Genomic DNA, 20,754 nt, shown 5'->3' on the forward strand with positions numbered 1-20,754 from the left:
ATTTTGACCTTTGTAGACAAATGACATTTTGAAAAATTTGAATTTAAATTATAGATATTTTTGTTGTAGAAACTTATAATAGAAGCTTCAAAAATATTTTCAGACATATACATTTATTACTTTAGGATAAAATTCTTTGAAGAAAATGGAAAGGAAGTATGAGAACAGAAAAGAATGCAGTAAAATTTCTAACACTTAAATATATAAATATATTTATTTTTTTAATGGTTATGGTGAGTAACAAATTACTGTGGTATTGACATTCCATAGGATAGAGTAGAGCAATTTTTAAATGTCAACATAGAGTATATTTTGAAAAAGTTACATCTTTTCCAGCTATTTAAACATATAATGAAAATTTCAGATGTCAACCTAAAAATTTGATAACCACTAACTTATAGTTTGTTCTAGTCTCTCCTTTGTACTGTAACTATTTGTTTTCAAATTTTATCCCCTTTATGAGAATACAGATGATTGAGGATAAGGATCATGCTGTCTAAGATTTGAGTCTTTCACAAAACTTTACAAAGTGTCTATAATAGGAGCTCAATTGAATATTTACTAATTAAATTATTTTTATTTTCATCAAAGGGAGACATTCATTCCTCTTCCACTGTTCTTTTACAGAGCCTTCAGGTTAGTTTCATCTACTACTGATAATCAAAACAACTGCCTGATGAAAATGCAATTTGGGTTTAAAGAGTAACTCACATAGTATCTTTACAATGGGAATAGGAAAAATAGTGCGAGAAGGAGATGAGCATATACAGTAAACCAATATCATGTTTCTTAAATATGGTTATTTTCTATATAAAATAAAACAACACTAAGCATTTGGAAATACATTTATTATTATAAAACCATAGTGTACATATACTCTTAACTAAAACCAATTTCTTTTCATGATGATTCTTTCTAATGTGCTCCAAATTAGAAGGCAGTAAAAACACCAGCAGATGGATCAGAGTTCACTGCCTCAAGAAAAGGCAATAAACCTTTTCTTCTCAGGTCACTGATATAGAATTGCAATCAAAAGTTGTATTTTTTACACTTTACTCAGCACTTCTGCTTAGGACATGGTAAGCACAAGATATTGCCTAACATTGCTTTATTAGCTACATATCCAACAATAAGCTAGCAATAAGAAGTAGCTTATGCACACTGGTTTACACACTTTTGCAATTTTTGAGGATTATCAGGAAGGTGTGGTCTTGTCTTGTGGTTATAATCCTGTGGTTATAATTGCATTTAAATATGATATCCAGCATTTTATATTGTACTTAGCATTATCCAAAGAAATAATATTACATATAGACCTCTTAAAAATAACATAACTTAGGCAAAATAAATGCAATAAAAACTCTTATAGCCTACTTAGAAATATCAAATATGAGTTTAGGCTTTAGATAGCCTCACATCTCCCCTGATTCTTACCATTCCCTTGTCTCTGTGAGATTCTTGCTTGAAGAGAATATTATCTTGAATTATAAAACTCCTTTTATTAAAAAGAAAAAATTGGGACTATCTTAAATATGACAATCCTGTATCCTAATAGCATCTTTGTAACTACTAATTCTAGGTGACATTCATTGAGTACCCACTTTGTACCAGGCACTCTGCTTAGCACTTGACATTTAATCCTCACAATAACTCTCTGAGGTAGGTGATATTATTGAGCCCATTTTACAAGAGAAGTCTCCAAATCAAGGTTTATGGAAGGCAAAAGATGTAGATGGGAATATTTATACCCTGGTCTTCCTGAACTCCTTATTAGACTGAGAGCTCCTTGAAGAGGGGCATTCTGTGTCTCAGCACGCATTATAGTGCTGGTCGTGTAGGCTCAAGACGGAAGGAGGTAGGTAGAGAAGACCCTTGCGCTGATGTGATGAGAGTGGGCAACAGCTAGATGGAGCAGACGAGTGGCCAGACCAAGAAGGGTAATCATGTTTTGAACGCACTAATAGAAAAATCACATATTTAAGAATATTAGTGTATGAAAACACTTCCACAAAAATGATAAAGGACTACAAAAGAATAAGTGTTCAAAGTCACATCTGATTTTCCTGGAACTAAATCTAATTAATTACTGTGATTTTCATTATTTATTATGATGTATACCATTGAAGACCTAGGAGTTTTTATTGTTTAGCTAGTTCCTTTGTCCTAGTATAAAGTGTTAACAGTTTCTTATTTCACCTTCACGTTTCTTTTCAATTCACTTGTATCTCAGTAAGAAAAAAATTTTGGAAGGGAAACAATGTAAGTTACTTAAATTTCTCTGAGGCAGAAAACTTCATGGTTTGAATTTCTGGTATTTGTGGGTCAGTCAAAATAATTAATTAGAACTTAAGAGTGGTCTTTTGGGTTCTTTATTAAACCTTTATTATTTTATTCTCTTAGTAAATGAGATCAGGAGTAGTGATTTGATTAAATCACATTCATTGGCTATAAAAACATTAAATTTTTTTTTTATTGTTAGTTTCAGGTGTACTAATTTTTTTTTTATCATTGCAACTTTGGGCATCAAAGGGCATTAGCATCCCGAAGAACACGTGAGCCACACAAGAGCAATTTTCCTGCTCCTGCCCTATTCAGAGTCCCTACATATTTTTTTTTTCATAATTCACAGTTTAGCACAAAGATCTGCTGAACTATTGAAGCTCACTTTGACTGTGTCCAGAAGTCCTAAGTGAAAATGGTTTATTGGCCCCCAAAAAATAAAAATCAGTCAAAGTGAAAGTAAATCATTTCATGTTGTTGGGACTGCCAAATTACAGAAAGATAAACAACTTTGGCAATGAAGTAAAAAAGCAAGTGTTGAATGTTTTTATGCACATTAAGGCAAACATAAAAAGGATTGATTCAGCATTCCCTTTGTGACGAAAGAGCCTGGAAATAATTGAGCTCCCTGCTAAGCCTTTGGTATCCATTAGAACTGTACTTCCATAGTTGGCAAAATTGACTGTAAGAGAAAATCTGTTTAATCATCTGTGTGTTTCCAATTTGCCTACATAGGTAAAAGCACTTAGCACAGTTCCTGGAACATAGGTGGTACACAATAAATGTTAGCAATAGCAACAGAAGAGCTTAGATAGCATCAGTATACCGCTAAGGCAAAGAGGGAAACATCAAAGGGGATGATTGTTTTGTGTTAGAGAACTCAGTCTTTCCAGGAAAATTAAATGGAGATTTGGATCAAGTCTGAAATTGAGCATTCATGAATTTTCGGGGGCCCACCCTTGGGAATTCTCCAACCCTACCTTCTCAATCTGTTTTGAAATATAATAATTCAGAAAATGTCTAACAAACAGAGCAATCTTTTACTTTAAATTACCTAAGTTCGATGTCTCTATTGGGGTTTGAGGAGATATACAATATGCCCCACTTATCACTGAGTATATTTTATAACACAAGTCAGAAAACCAGGTGTGCTCAATTAAAAAGCAAAACAAAACATAGTTGAAAGGCTTGAACCAACAAGAAATTAACATGGGTTAAAATAGATGTTAATATTAACTAATAACCCATCTATATGACCAGGTAAAACCTTGTTAGTGTATAATCTTACAAAACCATTTGGTCACCAAAGGAACTAATTATTTTCCCCTGAATACTAAAGATTTTGGTAAGCCTACTAAAAAGAAAGGTTTTTCTTTACAAACATAGTTTAATACACTCAATAAACCACTCCACATGAAATTATAGAAAAAATAAAAATTCAAGCAAAATGCAAATTTTAATACTCAAGAAAAAGTTGAGTGGGAGAAATGGGAAAGTTATCAATTTTACCATGAACTTGACTGCCACAAGCCCTGTCTCCTATAGTATGAGTTTTGTGGGTAAGAAAATTCCATCTTAGTCATATCCAAATACGTAAATATTAGTTGTATTTCAGGTTTGTAACCATATGCTTAATGAAGCAAGAATATGATACATTGAAACCGCTTTGATTTCAAAAGAACCTTATTATAAAAAGTAGAAGTAGGAATATTAGTATGTCCTTTCCATGTAGTGTAGCAAAATGAGCTAGACTTTTTGGTTTACTTAATTATAGTCTTATCATAAAAAATAGATTCTGTAACTTAAAAAAAATACTTTCTTTGGTAATATTTAATGATATTTCTAATCAGAGCCCATAAAAGCTCTTTAAAAAATAAAACAATACTTCGAGATGCAGATATAAAATTCTCAAAGAGTCGTCTTTTAAAAACACATGACTTCCTTTCTTTTTCTGTTCATATCAAAAAGCAGGTTATCTTTACGCATTCTCTCCAAGGAATTTCATTTCGATAGCAGCTTTTGGTGCTGGGGCTGAGCCACGCTTCTTTCGGAACTCTGCTGCAATTTCCTCAAAGGATTTTCCTTTGGTTTCTGGAACTTTGAAAAATGTAAACAGAGTAAAGGCGAAGACCACTCCAGCAAAGAGGAAAAACACGTAAGGTCCACAGAAGTCCTGCATAGAGACCAAACACAGAGTCCCAATTAGCTGCTATTTGACCCTCTCTTCCGTTCAGTAAATGTGCACAATGTTAGGCTACTTACCGCAATGTATGGGAAACACAGAGCTACAATGAAATTGCAGGTCCAGTTGCTGAAAGCAGCTATTGCCAAAGCAGCAGGGCGTGGTCCTTGACTGAAAAATTCAGCCACCATAAACCAGGGGATAGGGCCGGGGCCAATTTCAAAGAAACTCACAAAGAGGAAGATGGCTGTCATGCTCACGTAACTCATCCAAGTCAATTTATTCTGAGAAAAAAAACAACCAAGTAGAAATGGAATCATTGGCTGCTTCTTCTTTTTGCTACATATAAGACTCTCACTGAGTTCAGCAGTGATGGGCTCTCTTTCTGATGTGTTTATGTTCAATTACGTATGGTTATTCTAGTGGGAGACAAGTTTATTCCAGTATGTTCATCTTTAAGTCTTTTGAGCTATGTTATAGGAAACCCTCTGGATTAGGATTTTATATTACTCTTTGTCACTCTTTTCCTGTGAAAACGGCAAGATAAGGACCCAGGGACCTCTGCTCCACTACTAATAATACCAAGGTTGCTAGACAGGAGGCATGTTGAAGTAGTGGTTGAGGGCCCTGGGCTGGAGAGGTCCAGATAACTGCCCAAGGTCACATAGGCAGCCACGTAGCAGAGGCAGCACTGGAATGAGTTTAGGGCTGACCCCAGAGCCTAAGCTCTGACTATGTTGCTACACTGCCTCCCTGGATAACAAGTGCAATTTACTTTCTGAGTTCAGTCGTTAACCCCCCTCCTCCCAAAACAAGTTCTCTTTTCCTTTCTATTATATGCTGTTCCTCTGGCTTTATTTCATAAGCCATTCTCAAATGTTTTTGACATACAGGTACTTTAACCTGGAGCACAGAAGTGCTATCATACGGTAACCAGAGGTTTCAGTGCAGGCACCAAACTCACCAGCAGCACAAGTCCCACAGACATGAAGATGGCACAGATAAACATGCCACTCATTCCAATCAGAAACAGAGAGCGTCGCCCTGCCTTCTCCACGAGGAAGACCTAGGAGAGTTTTAAAACACATAGGCTTTATACTTAAATAGTTTTTCGGACAAAGAGGTCATTTCAATTTATACAGCTGAGGAGGCTGGGGGTGGGGGAGGGGGGAAGTGACTCTTGCCTGAGGTGGCAGGGCTGTCTCCATGACCAGAGCTCATTAATAAATACCAGCTTCATTGAGTCAAATAGATTTGAATAGGGCATTCTAGAGAAAGAACTATAGTGTTGGCTCCTCTCTATGGTATCACTTGGGGTACAATAGTACGAGGCCATATATCTTGGATCTCTTCCAGTAGATTTCCTGGATGTTTAAAATATGAAGTTTCCACATAAAAAATGACATTATTTTTCTCTCCTGGTATTTATCCTAAGCTCTAATTACAAGGGTTTGTGCACTTCAGACACCTGAAACAGTACAACTGTTGAGGTGTCAACTATTCTCATCCAACTTTCTCACTGCTAATGAAGTCAAATGATGACCACTCACTTGGTAACATATGGAATTTGATCACTTTGCCAAAATAGTCAGGTCTTCATTTTTCTGGTGAGCCTAAATGTACCTAGTGTTGCAAATGAACTATCTATTTGAAAAGATGAGTTGAAATCAAAAGGTTAAAATGCTTTCTTCTTCTAAGTCGGGAGATATGTCATTGATGCCTTTGGGTCTGGGAACCTTTGCACTAATGGTTAAGATTTACAATTAGCCAAGACCAGAGTTTGTTGGATAGAGTGATGCTTACTCCTTGAAATACTGCCAAGGTTGGAGATTCACACACACCAAAAACTACCTGTCATAATTTCCCACTATGGTGAGTCCATTGGCTAGGCTCATATATCTATCATCAATAGCAATCCAATACCCTTAGTCTAGTGAGCTCTGGCTCTGAAAATATATGAGAAATATTTCTTTTTTTGCCTACATTGAAAGCCCCTTTCTTCTCAGAGGCATTTCGTATCAGAGTTTCAAATCATTTCAGGATGATAAACAAAGAACCCACATTTAATTGTTGAGAAGGAAGTGGGAAAAACAAACCTTTCTCACATTCATAAAATTTCTCTCTATATTTTGACTCTTTAATTATGGATTTCAAAGCTGACTTGACGCCATGTCAAGCTACGAAGAAAAGAGAAACATTTCTTCAGGAATAAGGGCTTTTACTATGTCTGTTTCTTCAGTCTCTGAACAATTATTATGAATAGAATAAAAAAACTCTAAAACTACATGCCTTGAAAATTGAGCTGGACTCCCTTTTTGAGGCCAGAGACCACTCAGGGAGGAGTGTGACACAGAGTGAGACTTGGTCAGGGGCTAGAGATGTCTGCCTGACCATATCTCTCACCTTTGCTCTGGCGGTGTTGCTCAGATCCTGGAAGCCTACTCAGTGCATATTCCTATTTGCACATCTTTATTTGAAAGGCTACATGGAATTTGGTAACACTGGTTAACTTTGGGGAGAGAAATTGCATGATTGAGGGGGCTATCTTTCTTTGTACTTTTCTGAACTTTAAAACCATTCTTCAAAAATATACATAATTACAAATTTTAAATGTTATTTGTAGTCCTGGAGGGTTATTTGTAATTAGGCAACTGATTAGAGATTATTTTTTTATTATGTCACTTGCTCAAAAACTTTCACAGAATAAAAGGATCAACTCTGTAAAGGTATATTCAAAATAATCAAGACACTTTTTAAAACAATTCCTCCAACCCCAATGGGGTTGACAGGAGGGAGACAAAAATGAAATTCTGCAGTAGTTTCCTTTTAGGCACTCTTACGATTTGGGTTACCCAATCTGGACAACATGATGCTTTACATAGCAGGCCCTGTTACATATAAAAGTTTTAATCATAATCTCTATATAAGAAAAATATGTTGAAGTAAGATGTGCAAAAAGTATTATCTCAGGAGATAAAAGAATGCTAATAGTCCTTTGGATTACATCCCAGAACCAGGCCTTTGTTGATCTAGAGTGGCCTTTTGGCTTGAACAGGCGTTATCTCTAAAGGCATGTCTACAGAACTACTGGTGTTCCCTTGTTATTTGTTCTTCCCCCGCTTTTCAAGGTCCAGCAAGTTACATGTAGTCTGGACAAAGCTACCTTTTGACCTAGGTGGCCAGGCTATAATGTATTGACCACCCTAAGGTAATAGTTAAAACCCATGTGCAGAGAATGAAAAACAAGTAACTAAAGAATATTGAGCACAGCATTGTGATCAAAATTGAAAAGCACAAGCTTTTTTGAACATTCTGAATTCTAAGATAAAAATAAGCCCAATTACTCTCATTTTAGAGTGAGTTACATTAGTTGGAAAGTTTTGGGGATTTTTTTGTTGTTTGCTTACTTTTTCAATTGTTATGTTAAATATTATTATTTTCAAGATACTGAATCATTCCTTATATAAGGTATTTGGTCTTAAGAAAAGTATATGGCCTCTTCCACTTCTTGGAAAAAATTTATTTTTCAAAAATAAATAACACTTGACACTAAAAAAAAAATTAAAAAAATAACAATAACATTTCAACTTATGTACCACTTCTACTCCATCCTCTCACAGTATCACACACGCATGTGCATCACTGGAAGCCATAGCCTTGTGAGCTACTTGGATGCTCTGCCCAATGGCCTAACATCATAGGGATTTGCTGAGTCTGTTTAATTTTACTAGAGGCTTAAATATCTAGTTGAGAGGACCACATTTATTTCATTTAAATGTTTTCCCAAGACATTGGAATAAAAAAAATTTTAACCATAGAATGAGAGGAATCTAGGTGCAAGACCCTGTATTGATAGAAATGACAAGCTGTTGGCTAATCCTAACCGGATTAGAGCAAAGCAGAAGAAACCAGGTATTTACACAAGGAGAATGTCCTCTGAGTCCCCAAGTGAGTTATTAATTCACTAATGAATGGCTAATGGCATACCCGCTGATAGAGAGAATCAGTGATAAGCAGAGAGCACCAGATAACCTGCTCAGTTATACCTAATCTCAATACAGTGCTTGGTGATTCACACATAGGACTTTCCATGACCCACCCGGTTTTACATACCCCGTGCATGTGGACAATAAGTCATCAGTCACTTTTAGGTCGCCAGGTTTTTGTTGTTTTTTTTAAACTCCCATTTCTGGACTGAGGAACAAGCAGATTATTTTTGGCTATTTAACTTACAGAGAGAGCAGTGAAAATTGTGTTGATGGCACCAACTCCAATGGTTGCATAAACAGGTTGGCTGACTCCAGCTGTCTCAAAAATACTGGTTGAGTAGTAAAAGATCTGCAAAGTAATAAGAGTTTAGTTGCAATCAAGAAGCCTGGCATGGATGGCTTTAAACAACAAATATTTTAAGTTGTTTATTTTTAGTTGTTTCTATGGAAACACAGTCCCTAGAGCTTCCTAAAGATTTTATCTGCCTTCTCCTCCCAAGGAAGGAGAAACCAGAATTTTCCTCCAGTGTCTAAAGCTTCTGATTGCTTAAAAGTTCTCCTTATATTTAGCTGAAAACTCTGCATATGCATTTTCTTTATATTTAAAAAGATTTTAAACCTCTTGTTAAAGTATAAAAGACATACAAAAAATTACCTAGATCATAAGTGTACAAGCTCAATGAATCCTCACCAACCGAACACACCTGCATAACCAGTACCCAGATCAGGATATAAATCATTTCCTGCCTTCCGGAAGGCCCCTAAATATCACTCTACTTTTTCAAGGAAACTCTTCCAACTTCTGTCATTGTCGGTAAATTTTGCCAGTCTTGCACTTGATATAAACGAAACAACAGTGTGTATTACTTTGTATCTGGCTACGACATTACCTTTGTGAGAAGAATCTATATTGCTGTAGTTGTGTATTTGTGTTTCAATCGCATTACTATATAGTATTTTATTGTATTATATACCACAATTTAGTTACCCATTCTACAATTGATGGTGTGTATGTGGTTGCCATTGAGGGTGATGATGAATAGTGCTGCTATGAACATTCTAATACAAACCTCTCAGTGAAATACGCATGCATGTCCACCTAGGAATAGGATTTCTGGACAACAGAGCATACATATGCTCGGCTTTGATAGGCACTGCCAAACACCTTTCCAAAGGAGTTGTGTCAGTTTACACTTTCACCAATAAGTATGAGAGTTCCGGTTGCTATTGCGTTTAATCCCACTAAAATTTCCCAGTAATCTCAGTGGAGATGGAGAAATCTGGTTCACAATCGCCCTCAAAACTCTCATTACTTAGTTACATTTTTACTTTTATAATAGTGTTTTAGGTCATCTTGTTCTATATTCCTCTGTCATTGTTTTTCCATATCACATGTCCTGTTGCTGGCACCTTTTTCTGCAGACAGGGCTGATACAGGAGGACCAGGCAGACTGTTCAGTGAGGAGTGGCTTACAGCACACTGCACACTATCCACCATTTGTAGGCTGCCCAACAGCCTCAGGTTCAGTATTTCCTGGATGCCTCGAAGTCAGGCAGTGGGGTGGAAGCTAAAGCCGGGAAGTTCAGAGAGACTAAGTATTGTGCCATCGGATGTGCAGGCAGAGTGGAGATAGGGGACAACAATTTAATCTCTCAGCCCCCAAGTTCTAGAGTATTAGATAAAATTGAACATCAAGGAGCCTGAAAGGAGGACGAAGACCACAGTAGAGCAGTATTCAGCTCGTGGAGTGAGGTTCAGGTGTCCTTTTGCTTCACTTCATAGGAATTACTTTCTTTGCCTCCCCCAAGTCTCTGCCCATCCATCAGTCACCCCCCAACGTGTGTCCCTTGTGGATTTGGAATTGGCTCATTATAGTGGAAGCCCAAACCACATTTTTAACAGCAATGAAAGGGGATAAGTGGTTTTCTTTAACCAGTTTTTAAACAAATGCTTAATTATTTTCTTCTAGTAGCTAATTGCCAGTAAAACAACTTTAGTCTGCCTAATGCAAGGATTTAAACTCAAAAGCTAAAAGCTAGCAAGTTTTATACTCAGTACGTTTTCAATCATGTATTGGGTTGTCAGAAAAGACATGAAGTATTTTTTCTAAGTTTTTCGTTGCAAAAATGCCTTCTGACTTTTGCGACAACCCAATATTTTCTACCACCCTCAGTCACCAACATCATATCAGTTTACTCTGCTGTTTCTTTTGAGTGTGTGCTGTCTCCCCAAATAGACTGAAAGTTTCTTAGATGGCAGGAAACTCCTTTGCACCTGGCTATCTGATATACTTCATTTAAATAGATGAAGGAAACCATGGACTGTTTTTGCCTAGGCTATCATAAGTCCTACCTTTGATACTCAACTCTAGAAGCCCCTTGTAATTTACTCTTCTTTGGTATAATTATTCTCCTTTTACCTTTTTTGTATTTATTATGACTTTTGCCTTTTTACCCTCATCTTTAAAAATTATAAACTAATTTTAGAAAGCAGATGGGGCAAAACCAAATATTAATGCTTAGTCAGTATTTTTTATAGTAAGCCATGTGATGTCAACATCTTAAAATGTCTTTTAGCTGTTTAAACTTATACCCCTTTCCTGCCCTGTCTTAATTCACGTTGTTCTTAAGACTTAGGGAGTGTTCTTAAACTTACCCCATTGATTCCAGAAAACTGCTGAGCCATGTGCAGCATCAATGCCACTAGAATAGGTTGTCGGTAGCTGGAATTGGTGAAGAGCTGAATGATGGATATTTTCTGTTCCATTGATGCTTCTTCTCTTTCTTTTCTCATCTCAGCAATGTCTTTGGTGACATCAGCACCTCCTCTGAGTCTTTTCAAGCCTGTCCCCCAAAATGATTAGGTTTATATAACTCAGGTCAAAAAATTTACGTTTATTATATTAATGAAAGAGCTACAGTCTGCATAGCCATCTCTTTTACTTAATAGCATGTGTGTTGAGAATTCTTAATTGTTAAATTAAATTCTGCTCTTTTATTTTAAAATAGTAGAACATTTAACTTCACCTTATGACAAAGAAAACTATAATCCTCATTATCACAGGAGCATAATGCTGGAAAGGTCTTTTAGAAACTGATGGTTGAGACCAATACTCTGCACGTGGACTTCTAATTTGGGCCCGAATGAATGTTTATGGGTGCAAACTGGCATGTACCAGTCATATGAAATGATCTTGCACATTCTTCTTACATGTAATCACTGACGTTACTTGGAAAGCACTGGTACCAATTTCATAGTAACCATTCATACACACAGCTTCCCATTAGCTGATAGTTCCAAAACAATAGGTAAAAAGTAAAAACACCTATAGACTTACTTTTCTTTGCTTTGTCTTCCTCATCTAACTTGATGTAAAGGTATCTGGGACTTTCTGGACAGAAGAAGAGCAGCAGAGACTGGAGGACAGCTGGCACAGCAGACAGAGCAAGCAGGATGTGCCACAGCTCATGGTTGCCCAGGATAAAGTCAAGGCCAATAATCTGAAAAGGTAGAATGGAGGCGTATGAACTACACAACACTTTGGGTCTGCCTTCTGCAGCAATTTGTTGAAAAAGCATATTGACTATTTAACAGTAATCACTGAAAACTTTAGTATGCACAAGATTGAAACTCTTTCTAACTAGTGTGTCTCATGTCTCACCTTACCTAAATTAGGGACTATTTGTTTTATAAAGAATTCACCTAGGTTTGTTTTCATTAACTCCCAAGGGACATTTAAGATGGGAATCAACCAGATTTTTAAAAAACATATTTAATATCTAAAACAATACCAAAAATCATGCATAACTTTGGGCATTTCTTAGAAACTATCTTCTTAGATTACCCAGAACTTAAATATAATGGGGTTATATAGGTAGAAAAATTACTCTGATGAGAACCAGCTTTATGATCCCTAGTGCAGTAGTCTACCCTCTGGATAGTCATAGGTTTGGGGTTCCAAGGACTCCCTCTGAGACCACAGGATAGAAGGGAAATACGGAGCCAGCTGAACAAGAACCAGTCATCATTTATATATTAAATTTCCAAGTTAGATACTCAAAGGAAGCCCAGAAAGCCAAAAATTTGAAGTTTCCTATCCCTTTAATCTAAATGAAGTAACTTAACTATAGAATAGCTCTAGAAGTTCAAGACTTGGCTTCCAGGTTACTTTCAGTGCCAACACCATCCCAACTCTGAAGGGAATAGTGAAGAGCAGAGTAGTGATAATGAAGTTTTGAGCTAAAAAGCCTAGACCTCTACAACACCTCCACTGGTGAAACTGGTTTTTTTTTTTTTACACCTGTATTGGTCTACGGTGAGAATCGACAGAGAGGGAGAAACTGGGTAAAGTAGAGGATGGGTGAAGTAGGGGATGGGAGTTTTTACCTGACTAACAAGAATGCCTGTGACAATGGCCAACTGGTGAAGAGCGCCAATAGCACCCCTGAATGTAGTTGGAGCAATTTCACCAATGTACATTGGAACCAAGCCTGAAATTAGCCCTGCATGAAACATGAACATAATATTATTATTTTTCTTTTTTAAAATTAAATGTATTGGAGTGACAATGGTAAGTAAAATTACATAGGTTGCAATTGTACAATTCTGTAATACATCATCTATATATCACATTGTGTGCTCACCACCCAGAGTCAGTTCTCCTCCTATCACCATATATTTGACCCCCTTTACCCTCTTCTACCATCCCCCCTCCCCTTGTATCCTTTGGTAACCACTAAAAAAATTAAATAAATAAATGTTAAAGTGAAACCAGGATTATTTCAATAACATTAATTTGGTTTAAGTACATTCAATATTCTGATTGAAAGTCTGTTCTTGAGTCTGTTGAAAGGAACAACCATTGTTCCCAATCATAGACACAGTTTATGCAAAGAATATTTGTTGCTACAATTCCAAGTAAAGTTATAGCTGGATACACAAATAGAAAGAAATTGTTAGTTAAGTATTTGGCAATCAGTCACAGCATTGTCTTATTTAGTTAAAAAAAAATTCTGTGTTAGTATTGAGTTTACATCATAATGCCTACAACGTCTTAAGAAAAGAGACTGAAAAATGCATTAATAATATTCTTTAAAATAATTATATTCTTAATCTAGACTCATGGATTAAAGGAAATTAGAACATGTCTAGGCCAATGTCTGTACTTGACCGAAGTGTGAACTGACTTACCTAAGATCATAATGCAATAGAGTGTTAGCACAAGAACTACAAGGCCTATCTGAGTTTGCATAATGTGGAGGTGCCTCAGGATCACGTTAGAGTGGTGGTGGTGGTGGATGTGGGGTGGTTAGAGAGGTGTGAGGGGCTAAGTAGCTCAGGGGCTCTTTCCCCAATTACTCCAACCAGAGCAACCCAGCTGCTTCTTTATTCTCTCCAAATAACAGGATTTAGAAAAGATTTTATTTAAATAAAGACTTTGGGAGCTTAAAGGAATACAAAAACTGAAAAGCACTAGCACTATGCCATTCTACCTTCCATGAGTTTCTTTTTTTTTTTTTTTAAACATTCACAATGAGACCTGTTAAGATTTTTATTGGGGAATTGGGGGATAACAGCGCTGGGGAATTGGGAGAAAGGGGAACAGACAAGTTGCTGTCGTTTTGTTCTTCAGTCTAGTTGTGGAGGACATTGCTTCACTGGCCCAAGTTGGCACCATCATTGCGCTCTTCTCTGGCGAGGCAGATCAGTCGCCGGCTTCTGGACGGCCGCTCACTGCGGCTGCTGGCCGCTCACGCTGGCTGCTGGCCACACACGGTAGCCCATGGCAATCCACTGCCACAGGGACTGCAGCCCGCCGGCGACTCACGGCAGCCCAGCTCCAGGTTGAGCTGTTGTTCAGCATCTTAGCTGTGGAGGGCAGTGTCACTGGCCCTCACATGTGGGATCCGAACCGGGGCCCTCTGGCATCCCAAGCGAGTTCTTAACCATCGCGCCACTCGGCCGGCCCTCCATGAGTTTCTTAAATGCAGATGTAATCAGTCATGTTGGAATGGCGGAATATCTCGCCATTTGCTAAATGCATAAGAAGGTTCGAGACTATCAGTAAGTCAAGGCTGAATGCAGAGTTTGGCATTTTTCTTAAGAATTAAAAAATAAGATCTGTCAGAGGCGTCCTCGTAGAGGGACTGCCTGACTATCAAATGGAAATGGATGGTCTTTGTGTAACAGAGCTGTTTGGGATCTGTTTCAATATGTTTTTAAAGCCTTAAATTGTTCTTAATATTTCACATGAACATTTGCATGGTTGATACAGCATCTGGATTTCTGCTGACTTTTGCATGTGACTCTAATGTGTGCTCTGTTGATCTTAAATTAGAAAAAAAATTCACTTATTACACCCTAGTCCAGGCTGTGCTATCTTTGTGTAGTATCTACTAATATACTTCAAAAACAGAATAGTGTAGGTAATCTCACAGGTCTTATCTATGCATGAAGTTATATGAAACTGAAGTCAAATTACATTTTCTATAATTTTTAGCAACTTTGATGCTCAGAATTGTCCCAGAAATAATTTTAAAAGATGGTTGGAAAGTACAAGTGTACTTGGCCATGTTAGTGATAGGTTGCTTCACAATATGTTTACAGCATTTCTTTTAAATTTTACCAAAAATGTTTTATATTATTTCTACTGTATTTTTAAAATACCGGAGAGGAAGGACAAAAGAATCATGATTTGGAACTTTTTGAGAGTGTTATTATTTGCAGTTTTCAGAAGAGGAAACATATCTAAGACCAGATAGAGACAGTGCCAGAATTGATTCACTGTGAACCCAAAACACAGAGGTTGACTTTTCACTTTGATAAATGATCCTGACTTTCAGTTATTTGTATTAGCATTGAAAGTAATGAAAAGTGAATTTTAGGTAACTTTAGACTTTTGTTTCAACTGATCATTGAAAATGCATAGAATTATAGTCTTTCTTCTTTGCAGGTAATGTGTTAGATATTTTATAGACCATTTTGTGCCCTTGCTCCTCCTCTCCCACCCCCAGTGGAGATCAGTGGTTTGGGATTGCTACAACTTGGGACAATGTGTTAAAACCTTGGCACAGAACTATTAGGGTGTCATTGGTATTGAGAAGCTAAACATTTGGCTGTGTTAGAAATTGAATGACCTTCCCTTTGTTCAGGCCTCTGCTGATTAGTTGCTTCCAAAGTTTAAAGCTGTTTCCAAGAACTTATGATTCCAGCAATTCAGATGAAAAATTCATGGGAGGAGCATTGTTGCTTCATTCTGAACTCCTCTACCAGCTGCTTCTTCCTGATTTCCTCTGCTTATGGTCACTGCAGCTTTAACGCTTCATCCAGCCAGATCTGGAATCTGACAGGGCTAGGCAGTGTGGTCTGAGAGATATGGGCCTGGTGTCAATGCCAGATAGAAGAGACAGACATATAAGCGGCCAGGTAGACCAAAGGGACGAGCTTGAGTTTCTGGGTGTAGCAGTCTTCTGCCATCTACTATGTGTCTGGGAGTAACAACAATAGAGAGCATTTCTTGGCAGTTAACTGTATGCACTCAGATTGTATGCTGGACATTTTACATGTATTCTCACAAGTACCCTACAAGGTAGATAGTATTTTTTTCTGCATTTATAGTTAAGAAAACTGAGGGCTTACTTTGCCTTAGATCATATGACTAGAAATGATGTCATTGCCATGGGTAAGAAGACAGCGTCACAATTCCCTCTTACTGGTCCCAAACCTCCCCAACAAGAGACTTCAACTTTATACTATTGCCTATCCCTTTTGTGATGCCACCTTGGGCTCAGAATATTCCCTGCATGTTACCACATCTGCTTTTAGAATAATTTTCAGGTGTGCGTGCACGCGCATGCGCGTGCACGTGTGTGTGTGTGTGTGTGTGTGTGTGTGTGTGTGTGTGTGTGTGTGTGACTTACCACAGTAGAGTCCTGATACACCTCTTCCTGAAATTATAAGAATGTGAGATGGTCCCAATTTCGAAAACCCCATCAAGAGAGCGCCAGCTAATGAGAGAATGTTTGCTACCAACATGGCTTTGATTCTGAAATTTTAAAAAGCAAGGATTATAAATTCAGTATCAAAACTTGATAAAACTAATTTGCTTTCAAAGTATTCTGAGATTTTTACCTTAGACATTATTATAATTTTGCTGAAAAGGCTAGTTGGGGAATCTTAAACTATGATTGCTACACTGATTTATCTACAGACTGAATCATTAACTATAAGTAATATTTATAATGAGATAATTTGGGTTTAATGCACCCAATCTCTACATTTTGATAGAATGATTCAATTGTTATGATGACTAATTTGATTTATAATAAAACTGCTAGTGCTATTTCAAACAATTAACTAAGTTTTCTATTAGTTGATGGTTTTAAAAAAATAATTGCCTGTCAATAGCTAAATTCAATGCAGTAGTTGTAACCTATGACACTTTTTTTTCTTTTAATGGTGCCAGTTTTTAGTTGATGTAGATCATGAAAGAAACTTCTAAAATTAAATTTTCTTTAGTGTGAATTACTCCAAAGTAAATTAAAACATACTTTTACTTTCTCTTATAGAGAATTATACTTATTTTCATTTTAACATTGTATATCAGCATATTTTCAGAATCTATAAATTAATGTAAATGTAATTTACATTTACAATGTAAAATTTACAAATTACAAATGTAATTACAATGTAAAATATGTAATAAAGCTCACAATAGCACAAAAAAACATTTTCAAAATTAATTATATGAAATTTGAAAACATTTGCAGATATTTATTCCTGTTAAATGGGAAAGTGAGGTACCCAGAAACTTTCTTCAAAGTTTAACAGATGATGATAAGGCCAGTGAAAGAGTCTGAGTGGACTATTTGTGCCACAAAGAAATGTTAAATATCTTGTTATGTTCTATTTCAGTGTTTGAAATTTTTTTTTATTGTTAGTTTCAGGTGTACAGAACAATGCAATTGTTATCCTTTTCACCCTCACAATGTAACAACCCCCCTCTCCCCATCTACTGCCCTCCCACCCCCGATATCATGCTTATCTATTACAATTCCATTGACTCCATTCCCACTCTCTACTCCATGTCCCGTGACTATATGTATATATATAATTATAGTTGACATACATTATTATTCAACATCAGCTTCAGAAATACAGTGTGGTGGTCAGTCCTCTACACCAACTATGAAGTGGTCTCCCCCACAAGACATGAGTCCACCTGGCCCCCTAAGAAATATTTACAACATTATTGATTATATTCCCCAGACTGTCTTTTCTATCCCTGAGGCCATATTGTAGTTACCAATTTGTATTGTCTCATCCCTTCCTCTTCTTCTTCATCCCCACCTCCTCCCAACTAGCAACCCTCAGTTTTTCCTCTGTGTCTCTGAGACTATCTCCATCCACGTCTCCATCCATTCAGATCCTTAGAATCCATGTATAAGTGAGATCATATGATATTTGTCTTTCTCTGACTGACTTATTTCACTTAGCATAATGTTCTCTAGTTCCATCCATATTGTTGCAAATGGTACTATTTCCTTCTTCTTTATAGCTGAGTAATACTCCATTGTATAAATGTACCAAAGTTTCTTAATCCAGTCATTTACCGATGGGCATTTTAGTTGTTTCCAAGTCTTAGCTATTGTGAATAGTGCCGCAATGAACATAGGGGTACATATATTTTTTCGGATTAATGTCTTGGGATTTTTTGGATAAATACCTAAGAGTGGGATTGCTGGGTCATAAGGTAGTTCCATTTTCAGATTTTTGAGATACCACCATACTGATTTCCATAATGGCTGCACCAGTCTGCAGTCCCACCAGCAGTGCACCAGGGTTCCCTTTTCCCTACAACCTTACCAGCATTTGTTGTTTGTTGATTTATTGATGATAGCCATTCTGACCGGGGTGAGGTGGTATCTCATTGTGGTTTTTATTTGCAGTTCCCTAATGCTAAGTGAGGTTGAACATGTTTTCATATGCCTGTTGGCCATCTGTATGTCCTCTTTGGAGAACTGTCTCTTCATATCCTCTGCCCATTTTTTAATTGGGTTGTTTGTGTTTTTTTGGTCTTGAGTTGCATGAGCATTTTATATATTTTGGATATTAATCCCTTATCAGATATATCATTGACAAATATCTTCTCCCATTCAGTAGGCTTCCTTTTTGTTTTATTGATGGTTTCTTTTGTTGTGAAAAATCTTTTAAGTTTGATGCAGTCCCGTATGTTCATTCAGTGTTTGAAATTTTAATAGGTGAACTTTTTCTAAGCAATTATCTTTAACACCAAAGAGATACTGTTTTGAGAGTAAATCTATGTAATCTCATACTGCAATGATTGCCCAACAACCATGTGATAGTCTGAATAATAGCCCCCCAGAGTCTGCACCCCAATCCTCAGACCCTCAGAATATGTTACTTTATATGACAAAAGGGATTTTCAAGGTTAAGGACTCTGAGATGACGGTTACCCCGGATTATCCAGGTGGGCCCAAGAATGTAATCACAAACATCCTTGTACGAGGAGGGCAGAAGAGAAGGTGATGTGATGATAGAAGTAGAGAGTGGAGTGAAGTGCTTTGAAGATGGAGGAAGAGCCACAAGCCAGGGCCTCTAGGTGGTCCCTGGAAGCTGGGAAAGGGCAAGGAAAGGGATCCTTCCCTCAGAACCTCAGAGGGACCCAGCTCTGCTGGCACCTTGTCTTTAGCCAAGTGAGACTGAATTTGGGCTTCTGATCTCCAAAACTATAAGAAAATAAATTTGTGTTGTTTTAAGGCACTAAGTCTATGGTAATTCATTAGAGCAGTACTAGGAAACTAATACATGGAAATTATTCAAAGGCAGAGGAAACAGAATGATTTAGAGCTGGCCAGTTTTAGAGCTGGCCAGTAGAGAAAGACGGGGTGCTTCTCTGTGCGGAGCTCTTTCTCTACCTACACAAGAACAGAGCGCAGGTGAACCCAATAATTTACTTAAGAAATTTAGCTAGTTAATTGTATATTCCATTGGATGGGAGGGAGAGATTAAAAAAAGTCTTCAAGGGGATAGCTTCAAAGTACTTTTGATGCCAGATTGCTCTAAAGTCCCTCTTCCTTACCACCAATGGATGCTGGAGCACTTGATATGACTTAAAGGATTTTTAACTTCTGCTCAGACATGAGAAATGGCCAAGAATAATCTAAATATACTTAAAATGGTTGGGTCAGGGAGAAGGAAATATATTTCTAAATATATTTCTTTAAATATTCTCAAAATACTCCTGTTAGCATAGATTTCATCATTGCCATCCACATCAAAGGCTGCATTTGCTGCTTGCTTACTCTGCACTGGAAATTATGTAAAACCCTTTATGTTCCCGCTCATATAATCCACACAATAATTCCATGAGATAGGTATGGGGGGAAGGGGAGCGTTCTAGACAACCCCCAAAATTTGCTCATTTCACACAGCTATTAAGTGGCAGAGCTGGGACTTGATCTGTGTGTGAAACCAAAGATTAATGCTTCATTTTAGTGAGTTCCATTTTTGATACAAAAGAAAGAAAGCATTCCAAGGTAAGTTATGTATGCCTTTCTTGACTTGTGGTAGTGTGGATTGCACAGACCATTGTCTCCCCATCATACACTTATAATTAAATTGTAAGCACTCAGCCTCTGGAAAAATTAACCTTGAGAACCCAAATCTAAAAATAGTGGCCACACTATTCAATAAATGGTGCTGGGGAAATTGGACAGATACATGCAAAAAAATGAAACTGAATCACCTTGTTATTCCATATACAAGAAAAAACTCAAAATGGATTAAAGACTTAAATATAAGAGCCGAAACCATAAAACTTCTAGAAGAAAACAAAGGCAGTAAATTCTCAGACATTACCCTTAGTAATATTTTTACTGATATATCTCCTCGGGCAAGGGAAACAAAAGAAAAAATAAACAAATGGAACTACATCAAATTAAAAAGTTTTTGCACAGCAAAGGAAACCACCAACAAAATGAAAAGGTATCCTACTGAATGAGAGAAGATATTCATTAATGATACATCTGATAAAAGGTTAATATCCAAAATTTATACAACTCAACACCAGAAAAACAACTAATCCAGTTAACAAATGGGCAGAGGACCTGAATAGACATTTCTCCAATGAGGACATACAGATGACCGATAGACACATGAGAAGATGCTAAACATCACTAATCATCAGAAAATGGCAAATGAAAACCACAATGAAATACCACCTCATTCCAGTCAGAATGATCATCATCAATAAATTAACAACAAGTGGGGCAAGGATGTGG

The 20,754-nt window shown here is 37.0% G+C and overlaps 1 protein-coding gene across 1 annotated transcript in view; it reads right to left on the minus strand.

The window, feature by feature from the left end:
• Window positions 1-195: 195 nt before the first annotated feature.
• Window positions 196-20,754, minus strand: part of SLC2A2 (solute carrier family 2 member 2) — a 39,680-nt gene continuing 19,121 nt past the window's right edge. Inside the window, exons 4-11 of the mRNA XM_019643903.1 lie at window positions 16,372-16,496; window positions 12,839-12,954; window positions 11,790-11,952; window positions 11,108-11,295; window positions 8,696-8,800; window positions 5,427-5,528; window positions 4,543-4,746; window positions 196-4,453 (exon numbers count right to left, since the gene is read on the minus strand). Of these exons, the coding sequence (XP_019499448.1) occupies window positions 4,259-4,453; window positions 4,543-4,746; window positions 5,427-5,528; window positions 8,696-8,800; window positions 11,108-11,295; window positions 11,790-11,952; window positions 12,839-12,954; window positions 16,372-16,496 (1,198 nt within the window). The 3' untranslated portion in view covers window positions 196-4,258. The remainder of the gene's footprint in view (window positions 4,454-4,542; window positions 4,747-5,426; window positions 5,529-8,695; window positions 8,801-11,107; window positions 11,296-11,789; window positions 11,953-12,838; window positions 12,955-16,371; window positions 16,497-20,754) is intronic.

Source organism: Hipposideros armiger, unplaced genomic scaffold (assembly GCF_001890085.2).
Source record: "Hipposideros armiger isolate ML-2016 unplaced genomic scaffold, ASM189008v1 scaffold_83, whole genome shotgun sequence".
Classification (NCBI taxonomy): domain Eukaryota; kingdom Metazoa; phylum Chordata; class Mammalia; order Chiroptera; family Hipposideridae; genus Hipposideros; species Hipposideros armiger.